At 40.1% G+C, this 14668-nt stretch overlaps 1 protein-coding gene across 4 annotated transcripts in view; it reads left to right on the forward strand.

Moving 5' to 3' along the window:
- The window catches only part of LOC139446728 (uncharacterized), a 122382-nt gene that overhangs the window by 45079 nt on the left and 62635 nt on the right, over nucleotides 1-14668 (forward strand). For 3 of the 4 annotated variants that reach the window (XM_071228027.1, XM_071228025.1, XM_071228024.1), the window contains 3 exons: nucleotides 2735-2983; nucleotides 4217-4511; nucleotides 13377-13611. In XM_071228027.1, the coding sequence (XP_071084128.1) occupies nucleotides 2735-2983; nucleotides 4217-4511; nucleotides 13377-13611 (779 nt within the window). Of the gene's footprint in view, nucleotides 1-2734; nucleotides 2984-4216; nucleotides 4512-10165; nucleotides 10294-13376; nucleotides 13612-14668 lie in introns of those variants that run through there. The other variant, XM_071228028.1, reaches the window with a different exon arrangement.

Raw genomic sequence — 14668 nt, forward strand, 5'->3', positions numbered from 1 at the left:
AATTCTTCCCCATCGATCTGGAAATCTCAACTCCTTAACTGAACTACTTTTAGCACCCACTGGAACAGCAGCCTTCAATGTAAAGGGACAGACAATTCATTCAGCATTCTCTATCAACAAAGCCTAAGCAAAAACTTTAGGAGAAGATCAAGGTAATTCATTGAGGTCCAAACTTCAAGACCTTGAGTTATTGATTATTGATGAAGTGTCCATGGTCACACCATGGCTGCTTGAAACAATACATTGCAGACTACAGCAAATCAAGCAGGCATCCAAGTCATCACACATATATTTTGGAAATATCTGTATCTTGGCAGTAGGTGATTTTCAACAAGTACCACCGTTTAAAGGTATACTTTTGTGTATGCAGAGGAGGATTGTCACTGATTTGTGGAGATTGTTTCACCTATGGGAATTGGATGAGGTCGTAAGACAGCAAGGTGATCTGCCTTTCATCAAAATGCTTAACAGAATCAGAAAGAAGCCTAAAAGTGAATTGCTCCACCCCGAAGATGAAAAACTACTCCAATCACGTTTAGTTTCCAAAACTGATCCAACCTATCCAAAGATGGCCCTTCACATCTTCTCAACTAATAATCGTCACCTGAATGATCGCAATGTAGCACTGCTTGTTGAACGAGCTGAAAGCACTCCATTGGTAACAATCACTGCAGCTGATATTTGTTTCTCAGCTACCTCAAACAAGTCCTACAAAAGAACAAATCCAATGGAAACTGACAACGCCAAACTTCCACCTCGTGTAACTCTCTGCATTGGTGCACGTGTCCTCTTGTGCTCAAATGTTGACGTACCAGATGGCCTTTCAAATGGTGTTTTTGGAACAGTAACATCCATCATTGCAGGAAACAGCCCACTTGGCTTGCGTACAGCTGTGTGTGTCAAGTTTGATGATGATTAAGTTGGACGCAATGCAAGGAAATCTCATCCACCTCCACCAAGAATTGACCCATGTTCCACGGTCATCAAACCTGAAAAAGAACCTATTCAGCACAAGCCAATTAAAGTTACCCGTCACCAAATTCCACTTAAATTGGCATGGGCGGTGACTGTGCACAAAGTGCAGCGAATGACCACAGACAAGGCTGTTGTTTCATTAGACAGAATATTTAAAGCAGGGATGGCTTATGTTGCGCTAAGTAGAGTGACATCACTCAATGGCTTGTTCCTCATTAAGGACGATTATAAACCAAGTGGAATCTATGCAGACAGCAGGGTAGAAAATGCCATTTCAGAAATGCCGCTTGCTACAAGTTTGCCTAGATGGAATAACCTAGTACCACCAAACATTCCTGATTATGCAAATTCCCTGGTGCTTGTGGGCCACAACACTGAAGGATTTCTCCCTCACTTGAAAGATTACGAGCAAATAGATTTCTGCCAGCTGCAGACATCATAGCCCTTCAAGAAACATGGCTTCTTCCAAATCAGTCATTTACTAACCCACTGCCTACCCACAATGTTCTGACATGTAGCAGGGGAAATCAGTACAACTCAGCCTCTAGTGTACCAGACTCATTGAAAACGAGAGGAAAGGGTGGAGTAGCTATGTTCATCCATCAGGATCTTTCCTACAAAGTCATTGACACTTCATGTGTAGGACTGGAATGCCTTGGCATCCAGTTGCAGTGTTCATCAATTTCTGTTTTCTCTGTGTACAGACCACCAACCCTTCCCATTCCCTACTTCAGACTAGAGTTGAACAGAATGTTGGACCTATCTCCGACTGACAGTACAGTTCTTCTGGGAGATTTCAACATTGACCTCAATACAAACAAAGTGCAACCTCTTCTGCAAGAACCCTTCACGCAGCTGATTGAAGTGTCCACTACCAGGAAAGAAACTGTTATTGACCATATTTATGTCAAGGATCTTTCACATCAGAGAGCTGGTGTGGTGCCTTGCTATTACAGTTTCCATGACATCACATATGTCATCGTGTAGAAGACCTGCAGAGTCAGATACACGGGCAATTACATCACAGAGACTTTACTTTGTGCCATATAACATTGCTACATCATTTCTGATGTGTTGGGGATATTAATATATTTGTGTCCAAACTCTATTAGTATTTTAAGTGGATTTTCTACAAATACTTCAGTGACAAGAAAACTGTGCTACTTAGATGACTACACTGTCAGGTGGGTAAATGATTGAGGGATTAGTGGTGTTGATTAGACGCTGAAGTGGTGCCCATTAGATGTTTGAAAGTTCTAGGGGTTCTATTTTTGTCTCTGTTATTTAGTAATGGAGGGTGGGAATGAAGAGATGGGGTTTAACGTGAAGTAAACGAATGAATGGGGGTTAGGGGAGTGGGGGGAGACATATGTTTTTACGAGTAAAAACACTTTCTAGTTTACTATGAATAGAAAACCTCTATTACATCATTGCGAAAAATCCTATGTCACTCAATAAAAATGTTTAATTTTCAGCAAACTTCTCTTTACTGTCAACTATCCATAATAAGTTGTGCAAGTAATAGTATTATGTTTCCTAAGGGTCATGCACATCCATAAGGTCGGTATGGGGCTGCACCAGTTTTTGCATGTAATGCAAGCACATGTTTAAGTTACACATTATCCATATCTAAGTGACATTTTCCACAAAACAAATGATTAAGGTGATGTTGGTTTCTATTATAAACATTTCTGACCTTCTGTTGAGCTCTGTTGGTGTAGGATATATCAGCTGATGACCCTGCTTGTCTTTGTTTCAGGAAAGTCAAATGGACCCCCAAAGGCTGTCCCAGGACAAGAGTTGTTTGTGCATCCTATCTCTGTGTATTATCGCCTAGTACGCCTGTGCATTGACAGTAAGGATGTTGGTGAGGGTGAGCTCATGTTCAACCTGTCAACGAGAGGAGTGTTACTGCAGAGTGAACTGTCCATGCTGCTGCACGAGATCGTACCCGATGTTGAAAGATTCACCTATTATCTGAAGACCCAGGGCATTGTCTATGATATAGGTTTGTGTTCTTGCTGCCACACTACCACACCAGATCCATTGGCTTCCATGTTCCTATAATCCCAAGGGAACACAGCTTTGTGCACATTTCTGGTGTCCCCTGCAATGATGTTACTGGAATATTGCTAAAAGCGGCATAAAACCATACTCACTTATTGGCACGCTCACATTAAGTGGTGTACTACTTAGGCAGATCCAGCACTTTTAAAAGGGAGGGGTCTAAAATATAAAATTTGTTTCTCTAGATAATTTATTGCTGACAACATACTACATTTGGTTTTCAAAAGGGAGGGGTGTGTGTGTGTGTGTGTGTGTGTGTGGGTGTGGGTGTGTGTGTGTGTGTGTGTCTGCACCTCAGGATCGCCCATGTATTTAATTCTGGCTTGTGAACATTATGTCCTTTCATTCGGTGGTATTATTACTCAGAAGTGATAGAGTAAGAATGCTGATAGTTTGACTGTGAAACTTTGTATGACGCGTTACAAGCTACTGTTTAGGGGTAGGAAAAGATGGTTGTGTATTTTGAAAAAAGAGATGTTGATTTCCCCATTGTTTATTTGACCGCCACAAACAAATGATCTAGATGATCCAGACATCCAAGGAAAGTAAGATGATGTATCTTCATCTTAAGTTTGCCATGCTGAATACTTCTGTAAATGCTGCTTAAGAATGTGATTCTAATGAATGGAGAATATTTAAACTTCCTTGTCAAATATCATATACGTCATCGAGTGGCCTGATGATAGATTTATGAATTGTGCAGCCATGAATGAAAATGTCAACTTGTCAGGTGACGATATAAGATAAAAATGTTGTTTGAGATGAAAAGACAAATCTTCTGTTTGTTACGTATTTTGTCACTGATCATTACGATCTTTCCCTTAAGTACATAGTGTTGTTGAGGTGACTAAAAGTAGTTCCAGCATCAAGTTTTATTTCAGTCAAATACATTTTCCCACCCCTCAATACATAATAACCTGTTTTGTAAATGTAGTATAGCTATCATACAACAGGTCAGGGTGCAATACCTTGAATATCATATGATGTTAAAACTACTGATTCCCTGTGTTGACTAATGTTGGGTTACCTTGACACGCTGCCAGTAGCTGGTAAGTTGTGACAGTTCTTGCTTGGCCTATCACCAGGTGCAGATGAAAGTCAGATAGTCAAGAAACATTCAGTCATTTGCTGTCTCTAGTATTCCAATTTATGCTCTTTTCATGCTTTGCTTCAGGTCTGTCAGAAATTTACCAAGGAAATGATCGAAATATTTTCATCCCCTATTTCCTTGAAGAGTTGACAACAGGTGGCTCCAAGTTGACTCTCAGCGACGTCTGTCTGCTGGTCGTGTTTGGTGGGACCACACCATGGACAATATTCTACAGGCTGGTGGCTGCTTTTGGACAGCATAAAGAATGTCTGCATGTAAAATTCCTGAGATCAGGGCTGTGCATCATCAGTCTCAGGAGTCTGTCAATAAAGCTTTTATTTGACAACCTGAAGGATACCATTTTGATCACAGTTGAAAGGTTAGTACTGGGTGTATGTGTATGTGTAAGTGATGTATGTGTTGATGTTGGTGTATGTGTTAGTGTTGATGTATGTGTTAGTGTTGATGTATGTGTTAGTGTTGATGTATGTGTTAGTGTTGGTATATGTGTTAGTGTTGATGTATGTGTAAGTGTTGATGTATGTGTAAGTGTTGGTATATGTGTTAGTGTTGATGTATGTGTTAGTGTTGATGTGTGTGTTAGTGTTGGTGTATGTGTTAGTGTTGATGTATGTGTTAGTGTTGGTGTATGTGTTAGTGTTGATGTATGTGTTAGTGTTGATGTGTGTGTTAGTGTTGGTGTATGTGTTAGTGTTGATGTGTGTTAGTGTTGATGTATATGTTAGTGTTGGTATATGTGTAAGTGTTGATGTATGTGTAAGTGTTGGTGTATGTGTTAGTGTTGATGTATGTGTTAGTGTTGATGTATGTGTAAGTGTTGATGTATGTGTTAGTGTTGATGTATGTGTTAGTGTTGATGTATATGTTAGTGTTGGTATATGTGTAAGTGTTGATGTATGTGTTAGTGTTGGTGTATGTGTTAGTGTTGGTGTATGTGTTTGTGTTGATGTATGTGTAAGTGTTGATGTATGTGTAAGTGTTGGTGTATATGTTAGTGTTGGTGTATGTGTTAGTGTTGGTGTATGTGTTAGTGTTGGTGTATGTGTTAGTGTTGATGTATGTGTAAGTGTTGGTATATGTGTTAGTGTTGATGTATGTGTTAGTGTTGATGTATGTGTTAGTGTTGATGTATGTGTTAGTGTTGATGTATGTGTTAGTGTATGTGTTAGTGTTGATGTATGTGTTAGTGTTGATGTATGTGTTGATGTTGATGTATGTGTTAGTGTTGATGTATGTGTAAGTGTTGATGTGTGTGTTAGTGTTGATGTATGTGTAAGTGTTGATGTATGTGTTAGTGTTGATGTATGTGTAAGTGTTGATGTATGTGTTAGTGTTGATGTATGTGTAAGTGTTGATGTATGTGTTAGTGTTGATGTATGTGTTAGTGTTGATGTATGTGTTAGTGTTGATGTATGTGTAAGTGTTGATGTATGTGTTAGTGTTGGTATATGTGTTAGTGTTGATGTATGTGTTAGTGTTGATGTATGTGTAAGTGTTGATGTATGTGTTAGTGTTGGTATATGTGTTAGTGTTGATGTGTGTGTTAGTGTTGATGTATGTGTTAGTGTTGATGGATGTGTAAGTGTTGATGTGTGTGTTAGTGTTGATGTATGTGTAAGTGTTGGTATATGTGTTAGTGTTGATGTATGTGTTAGTGTTGGTGTATGTGTTAGTGTTGGTGTATGTGTTAGTGTTGATGTGTGTGTTAGTGTTGGTGTATGTGTTAGTGTTGATGTATGTGTTAGTGTTGATGTATGTGTTAGTGTTGATGTGTGTGTTAGTGTTGGTGTATGTGTTAGTGTTGATGTGTGTGTTAGTGTTGGTGTATGTGTTAGTGTTGGTGTATGTGTTAGTGTTGATGTGTGTGTTAGTGTTGGTGTATGTGTTAGTGTTGGTGTATGTGTTAGTGTTGATGTGTGTGTTAGTGTTGGTGTATGTGTTGATGTTGATGTGTGTGTTAGTGTTGGTGTATGTGTTAGTGTTGGTGTATGTGTTAGTGTTGATGTATGTGTTAGTGTTGGTGTATGTGTTAGTGTTGATGTGTGTGTTAGTGTTGGTGTATGTGTTAGTGTTGATGTATGTGTTAGTGTTGATGTATGTGTAAGTGTTGATGTATGTGTTAGTGTTGATGTATGTGTTGATGTTGATGTATGTGTTAGTGTTGGTGTATGTGTTAGTGTTGGTGTATGTGTTAGTGTTGATGTATGTGTTAGTGTTGGTGTATGTGTTAGTGTTGATGTATGTGTAAGTGTTGATGTATGTGTTAGTGTTGATGTATGTGTTAGTGTTGATGTATGTGTAAGTGTTGATGTATGTGTTAGTGTTGGTATATGTGTAAGTGTTGATGTATGTGTTAGTGTTGATGTATGTGTAAGTGTTGATGTGTGTGTAAGTGTTGATGTATGTGTTAGTGTTGGTATATGTGTTAGTGTTGATGTGTGTGTTAGTGTTGATGTATGTGTTAGTGTTGATGGATGTGTAAGTGTTGATGTATGTGTAAGTGTTGGTATATGTGTTAGTGTTGATGTATGTGTTAGTGTTGGTGTATGTGTTAGTGTTGGTGTATGTGTTAGTGTTGGTGTGTGTGTTAGTGTTGATGTGTGTGTTAGTGTTGGTGTGTGTGTTAGTGTTGGTGTATGTGTTAGTGTTGGTGTATGTGTTAGTGTTGATGGATGTGTTAGTGTTGATGTATGTGTTAGTGTTGGTGTGTGTGTTAGTGTTGATGTATGTGTTAGTGTTGATGGATGTGTTAGTGTTGATGTATGTGTAAGTGTTGGTATATGTGTTAGTGTTGATGTATGTGTTAGTGTTGGTGTATGTGTTAGTGTTGGTGTATGTGTTAGTGTTGATGTGTGTGTTAGTGTTGGTGTATGTGTTAGTGTTGATGTATGTGTTAGTGTTGGTGTATGTGTTAGTGTTGATGTATGTGTTAGTGTTGGTGTATGCAGTGTATGTGTGTGTTAGTGTTGATGTATGTGTTAGTGTTGGTGTATGTGTATGTGTTAGTGTTGATGTATGTGTTAGTGTATGTGTAAGTGTTGATGTATGTGTTAGTGTTGATGTATGTGTTAGTGTTGATGTATGTGTAAGTGTTGGTGTATGTGTTAGTGTTGATGTATGTGTTAGTGTTGATGTATGTGTAAGTGTTGGTGTATGTGTTAGTGTTGATGTATGTGTTAGTGTTGATGTATGTGTTAGTGTTGATGTATGTGTTAGTGTTGGTGTATGTGTTAGTGTTGATGTATGTGTAAGTGTTGATGTATGTGTTAGTGTTGATGTATGTGTAAGTGTTGGTGTATGTGTTAGTGTTGATGTATGTGTTAGTGTTGATGTATGTGTTAGTGTTGATGTATGTGTAAGTGTTGGTGTATGCAGTGTATGTGTGTGTTAGTGGTGGCTGTGGGTATGTGTTAGTGGTGGCTGTGGACATGTTACCTTAAAGGGGAAGTGTACACACAAAAATCACTTTCTTTCTTTTTCTAAACAAAACGCAATTTTAGAATTAGTTAGTATCTGTGTTTGAAAATATACACTCATTTTTTTTCGCAGTGAAAGTAGGAAGCTCACAATAGTGTGAAAGTGATATGCCGTTATGAGGCCTTCGTTTTACGAGCGAAATAGGCCTGAGTTATCCCCCCTAGATTATGACGTAATTGGTGCCAATTCAACTGGGTCCCTGTCTATTCTCAACGCAAAAGATATCAAGGGCCAGTTTGCGGTAAAACAACATGGTCTACGACACACTCCGGTGCAGTGGTGACTCAGCATAACACAATTCTGGCTGGCATCTGAGATGCTAGAATCACAAAACTGTACCTACACCACGTGAAGCGGCTCTAACAAAGCATGATGACGTCATAATGTTTATCAATTGGCACCAATGACGTCATATTGCAAGGGGCATAAGCCATGGTGTTTTTGTTATGGAAGTAGAACACTTGGTAAATGTGAAAAATATAAATCGTTTTAGTGCAAAAAATATGTTAATTAAATATGATGTTTTTATATTTTTGTCTATGACACTTCTATGTTAACACTTTTAATGTGGAAAAAGTACAAGATGGTTCATTTCCGTGTGAACTTGCCCTTTAAGCACATAAAAGCAGAAACACTATGTTGACAAATCAAGGATCGAGATGCACATATTGCAAGGACTTGTCAAAAGATAAATTTGACAAGCTCTATAAAGCACTAACCTGTCCTAAGTCTAAATCCAAGAGGAAGACCAGATCATTTTACAAAAATAACTACATCGTTTTCACCCAAAACTAAAACTAAATCTAAATCAAATGTGGAAAAGTGTTGTCTCTCAGGTTAACTGACCTCAAAGAAACACATGGGCACCAAAGGGGTGATGCATAAAGAGAACCCGTTTTTCCTATTGAGGGAAAATCATGTTACTCAACCCACCCGCCCAATCTAAGGAGCAGGCATCCAGCTCTGGTCTTGGGTTGGTTGGTTGGTTTCTTGTTTTACGCTGCACTCAGCAATATTCCAGCTTTATGATGGCGGTCTGTAATTGTCTGGACCAGACAATCTAGTGATTACTATCGTGAGCATTGATCCACACAATTGGGATCGATGACATGCGTCAACCAAGACAGCGAACCTGACCAACCAATCCTGATAGCCTCTTACGACAAGCATAGTCACCTTGTACAGCAAGCATCTGGTCTTGGGACCACAGCCTTACGCCGGGTACTTCGGGTACTTCGGGTAGTTTGGTCACTCATGGTTTTAAAAGAAACATTCGAGCCCAAATCTATTCTGTTCTCCCCTTTGAGTATGAGTGAATGGTCTCAATCATTGACCACAACCATGTACAAAATGTTTGACAAACGTTTCCAGGCTACATCACAGGATATAAATGAGCAAAAACAACATGCAAATCTGAAGGATATGACCAGATCTAGATCACATGATTCAGATGGTAAAGAAAATTCCCATTCACATACACGTCACAGGTCAGAAAGCTCACAGGACCAAAGCCGCGCTGTATCTAGGGAGAGTAGTCACTATAGCCCTACCTCACTTCTTGAGAAAAGAAACATGTATCACGGGAGTCTCACAAAAAATAAACACCATTCTTCTAGCCGGGCATATCAACACGCCCAAGATTGAGATTGAGAAAAATCGTGCTAAAGGTTCCCAGTACAAAAAGCGTGCTCCCTCAGCCACAGTCACATGTGATAACCGTGTCTATGGCTCGGACAGTTATGCATCACCTAGCTAATACGGTTATAAAGCACACTCCTTGTGCAGCGCGAGCCAGGAATTGCAGCAGAGAGATAAGAGTACGCCACGTGATGTCGTCTCATAGAGTGGCAAAAGCCCAGGGGGTACAACCCAGAGGATTTGTCAGGTGCTTCTCATGAGGAATCTAATAGTACTCTCACTTTCAAACCAAATGACTACTCATTTAAAGATATCATTTATGAAATCTATCATTTGATCCCATCTGTCAAGCCATCAAGCAATGAGGGAGAGGATCCGGTGCGAATTGGGGGGTTATGAAAATTCTGTAGAAAAGAGGGAAGGTTTTCATACACTACCTTATCCATCATTCACTGAAAATGAATGCGGAATTAAATGCTTCTACCAGCAGAAGTTTAAGCATACCTTCACCCCAGAAAGGGAGACAATGCTATAAAACTCACAATTGTATGTTCCCTACCATTGATGAGGAATACTTTGACCTGGTCAGACAACTTAAGGATGAATGTTGACATGAACAAATTAAAAGAATTGGACAATGTTGATAAGCAGATGATAAACATTAGCATGTATATGAACTGGTTTGCAGCAGGCATCAGACATGTACTTCCTCCTGTTAACTGTGAGGAATTTGCTGGCCAACCTTGTGACACTAAAGTTGAAATGAACTTGGAATAAGTTGGTTTCATTCATAGTACGCTGGATAGCATTTTGGAGATGCACGAAGATCTTCAAGCTGCACAGGTATGGATGTCCACACAATTCCTGCTTACTAAACGTAATCATCTTATTCAACAGGTCCGAGCCACTAAAATGAAGTTTGATGTCTCAGGCGATATTGGCCCCCCAGTTCCTCAACGGCAGACTAACTTCTGTGATTGATGAGATTTCAGGCACCACTAATCAGAGATTCCAAAACCCCACTATCTCCTTGGCATCGACGTTCAATGCAAAGCGGTCAGCCGATACCGAGTCACACGGATCCGCCAAAACGAAGACATGTTATGTCGGGAATCTTTTCGTGCCTCTGCTTGGAAAAGTTCCTCCCCTTCCAGACCAAGCTGAGGGAGACCCAAAGAAGCAGAGGTAGAGGTAGCCGCCGTTCGTGACTCTCTACATCCAAGAAACTCTCAGCCAAATCCTGTCGACCTTGCTATATTACTGGACCTTGATTACCGATTACTAAAATTCATCTTAAAATTCATTCAACAGTGTCCAGAGCTTGTCGTCCACCCCAAAGGACGACGTTTTCATCTAGTTGGAGCCAAGATAGCAGCCGCAACTTTGGCTATACGAGAACTACTAGACAAAGGGGCCATCAGCGTCTGACAGAAGTCAGACACTACAAGAGGTTTTTACTCTCCAGTTTTCCTGGTCCCCAAAAAGAACTCTACAAACATGCGCATGATAATAGACCTAAAGGTACTCAACAGAAACTACCTAGTACTTCCCCCAAATTTTCAAATGGAATCAGTAAAAAGTTACGCAATTCCCTCAAACAAGGAGATTGGCTTCTCAGTCTGGACCTTCAGGATGCCTCCCTTCCAATACATATTTAACGAGTTGTTGACCCTACCCACACTTTGCAGTAAACAGGCTAAGGTTTGAATTCAATGTGCTACCATTGGGAATATCAGTAGCGCTATGGTCTCCCCTATTATCGGCTTTGCTCATCTAAATCTTATATGACTATGTAGACTATTTCCTCTCAGACGATCAAGGTCATTGCAGATAAAGCAGAATGCGATATTTCTTATTCAACTCCTATCTCATTTGGGTTGCCTGTTACATCCCGTCAAGTCAGAATTAATACCAACTCAGGACATCAACTTTCAAAAGGCATTTTACTACAACCAGAGGACAGATATCTAAGAGCTATAAAGAAGATTCAGAGTGCCCTCAACCAACCCAGCAGTGGCTGAGGTGAAAACGAGACTCGTCAGTGAATAGAACTTGTCCCCACTGCATGGCCGTCCAGCGTAGCCGCTGTCTGCACCACTGTAGACGTGCTTGACGGTGGTTTCCTGTCAAAATGGGACGTCTGGTGGGTCTTCTTGCAACAATCCCTGCACATCTGAGGCGGCGACGTACGGTTTGTGAAGATATTCGTCGAAGGCCAGGGATGCTTCTTCCAGTCACTGTTGCTGGCTGGAATTGATTTCGTAGGTGTGTTGTTCGAATCCAGTTGTCTTGTCGATTATTGGTTACACGTGGCCTGCCACTCCGAGGATGGTCTCTGACTGCATTCGTCTGTTGCCAACGTTGCCAACGGTGTTTCTGTGGATGTTAAATTGTCTTGCAACATCAAGTTGACTCAATCCTGCTTCAAGCATACCAATGGCTCGCAGACGCTCATTTTTGGACAGGCGTGGCATTTTGTAATGTTGAATAATTGCGTAATTTTGTTGTTTTTCTGAGTGGTTGTTGTCAGATGATGCTAAACAATGCATATGGAATCCCGTTTAGGCACATGTTTTTACCCATTGTTGGATAGTGAAATACATGGGGCTTGCATAAAAGTCAACTTTTGCATGGAATGCATGCTTTTCTGTAGCAGTTGCGTTTTTGTGACTTGATTCCATACATGTACTACAATATTGAAAACCAGACTTTACTTGTATGAATAATACACTAAAACATTGGTGTCACAAGAACTTTTGTTGTTGAGTATAGATTTGACGGATCATTTGGCTAACATTTGGGATCATAGATCATAAAGTGATAGGTTTATTACATTGTTAGTCGCTTGGCGTAACATGTATAACTACCGGAGGTGTTGTCATGTCATGTCATTATCATACCTGAGGTGAGATCAGTATGTATGCTGTTGGCTATAAAGCAACAAGTATTGGTCTACGTCACAATGAAGGATTAACAGGAAGTGACGTCATAGATGACCCAAGAACCTGAAGTGACGTCATAAATGTCCCAAGTGATGTCACAAAGAGAATGAACCGAAAGTGTCGTCATAGATGTTCTCAAAACCGGAAGTGACATCATGAAAGACCTCACTGGAGAGAAACATCATTAATGAGGTCATATATCAGCAAGGAGGCCACAAGTGCCAAGTCTTCTTCAGGTTTACCAAGGGTGAAATGAGGAAGTTAGGCATTGCTTCATACCCTGTTTCTTCTATGTTTTTCCCTTACTTCACTGCTACCAATTATCCGGGAGTACGAGATGACAGATCTCACCTGTCCCTCTGGTAAATACTGGCTATGATGTTATAGAGGTAGGATATTTGTTGAAATTATCAAACAATAGTTATCATTGTGTTTAATTCTAAGAATACTGCCTCTATTACATCAGGAAATAGTCCCTCCCACCTCCCCAATAAATCTTACATCTAGTTGATAAAGGTTATTGGAAAGAAGTGATGTTTTCACGCCTTGCGCATGCATAGATGCAGTGTGACAAAGGACAGGGTTTACCTCAAAACTATTCTGATAATTGGCATTGAAGAGGAAGTCTATTGAAAAATCTAAAGATTTTATAGTATGATAATTGCCAAAATGGGAATTTGTGGCTATGATGTAATAGAGGTAGTATTCTTAGATTTATACACAATGATAACTATTGTTTGATATCTGCATGTAGAATAATGCCAAGCATAACAGGAAGTACAATCTTAATGGTAAATCATCATGTGATGTTTCATTGCAAATTTCATTTTTTGCATGTCATGGTAGATGTAAGCACAGTTATGTAGTGTGGTAGTAGATATAAAAATTAACCAGTTGTATGGCGTGGTGGTTGATAAAAGCACAATGTTATGGTGTGTGGTCGTAGATATAAGGACACTTGTATGGTGTGATGTTGTCCAATAAATCGATCCTGATTTCATCCAAACATTATGATTGTTTCCCTTTAATATTATGTTGATACAGTATCTGTGTTGCATCAGCTTTACTCTTGCCATAAGTAGAGCAATGCATCTCCTCCCTCAATGTTTCCCCTACTGTTGACTCAGCATTGAAGACATCGGTATATCTGCATCTGTGTGTTTCAGGGGCAGTCTGTCGGGGAAGGAGATTGTGGTCATGCAGGTGTTGCAGCAGCTGCTGGCACATGTGGCGCCCCCTGACCTCCATTACATTCTGGGGCCTCCTTGTCCACTGCAGGAGTGTCCCCCACACATCCAGGGTCATGTCATCAATCTGGCGACACCCACCATCAGATGTGGTCATGTGTGTCTTAATGATCATCCCAACATCAAGAAGTGGATGGTGTCTGAGAACCAGAAGGTTATATCTGTTATGTTATAAGATTCATTTTAGGAAAATTGAATTGGAAAATGTTTCTTTTTCCTTAAAGATGACATGCAGTGTGTCATGATGTGCTTAATTGTCTTTCTGACCAGTGGTGAGGCGACCTGTCAAAGGGTAAAACTATTTTGAAGAAAAACTGAAGTACCAGCTGAGATTGTGGGGCATACTCTATTTCCAGTACAATTAGAAGAGAGCCTTTTCTTCATATTATTTGAATATGACCACTAAGAGAGAATAGAAACCATGCATTAACATGCAGAAGGCAAAGATGATAATTGGGTAATCTGGTTTGTCATCTAAAGTATTTCTGAATTTTCTGCTGCCTTACCATAACAAGTTCTTCTCAGTAACAACTGCCTCCGTGTTCTAGTGGTAGAGAGCAGAAGGTCAGGGGTTCAATCCCCGGCCACATCATACCAAAAGACATTAAAAGATGGTACTTGTCTGGCACTCAATATTAAGGGGCTAAAACACAAACATACGCACACACACGTGCATGCACGTTGCTATATAAGTGCAATAGTCTTAGATGAGACGTCAAACCCCATTTCATATCACCTCTTCTCAGTAACTTCCAACACCTAGCTCTTCCCAGTAAAACCCCAGACCTAGCCCTTCCAAGCAAAACCCAACTCTTCTCATTCAAATCCAACACCTAACTCTTCCCAGTAGCACCCCGGACCTAGCTCTTCCCTGTAACACCCCAGACCTAGCGCTTTCAAGTAAAACCCAACTACTAGCTCTTCTCATTAACATCCAACACCTAGCTCTTCCAAGCAACACCCAACACCTAACTCTTCCCAGTAACACCGAACACCTAGCTCCTAGCTCTTCCCAGTTACACCTGACACCTAAAGTACTGTCGGAAATGCTAGAAAACTGCTTTTCTGGCTTCATGTAACATATATGAGTCATATGACTATGAAAAGAGCATATATCAAAATAACTCAAATTGACCTAATCTAGCCTGTCCTAACTGGCATTGTGATTACCCTTAAAATGTACTTTTACAGGTAAAATGAGGATAAACTTA

This window comes from Haliotis cracherodii, unplaced genomic scaffold (assembly GCF_022045235.1).
Source record: "Haliotis cracherodii isolate W230 unplaced genomic scaffold, xgHalCrac1.p SCAF_6, whole genome shotgun sequence".
Classification (NCBI taxonomy): domain Eukaryota; kingdom Metazoa; phylum Mollusca; class Gastropoda; order Lepetellida; family Haliotidae; genus Haliotis; species Haliotis cracherodii.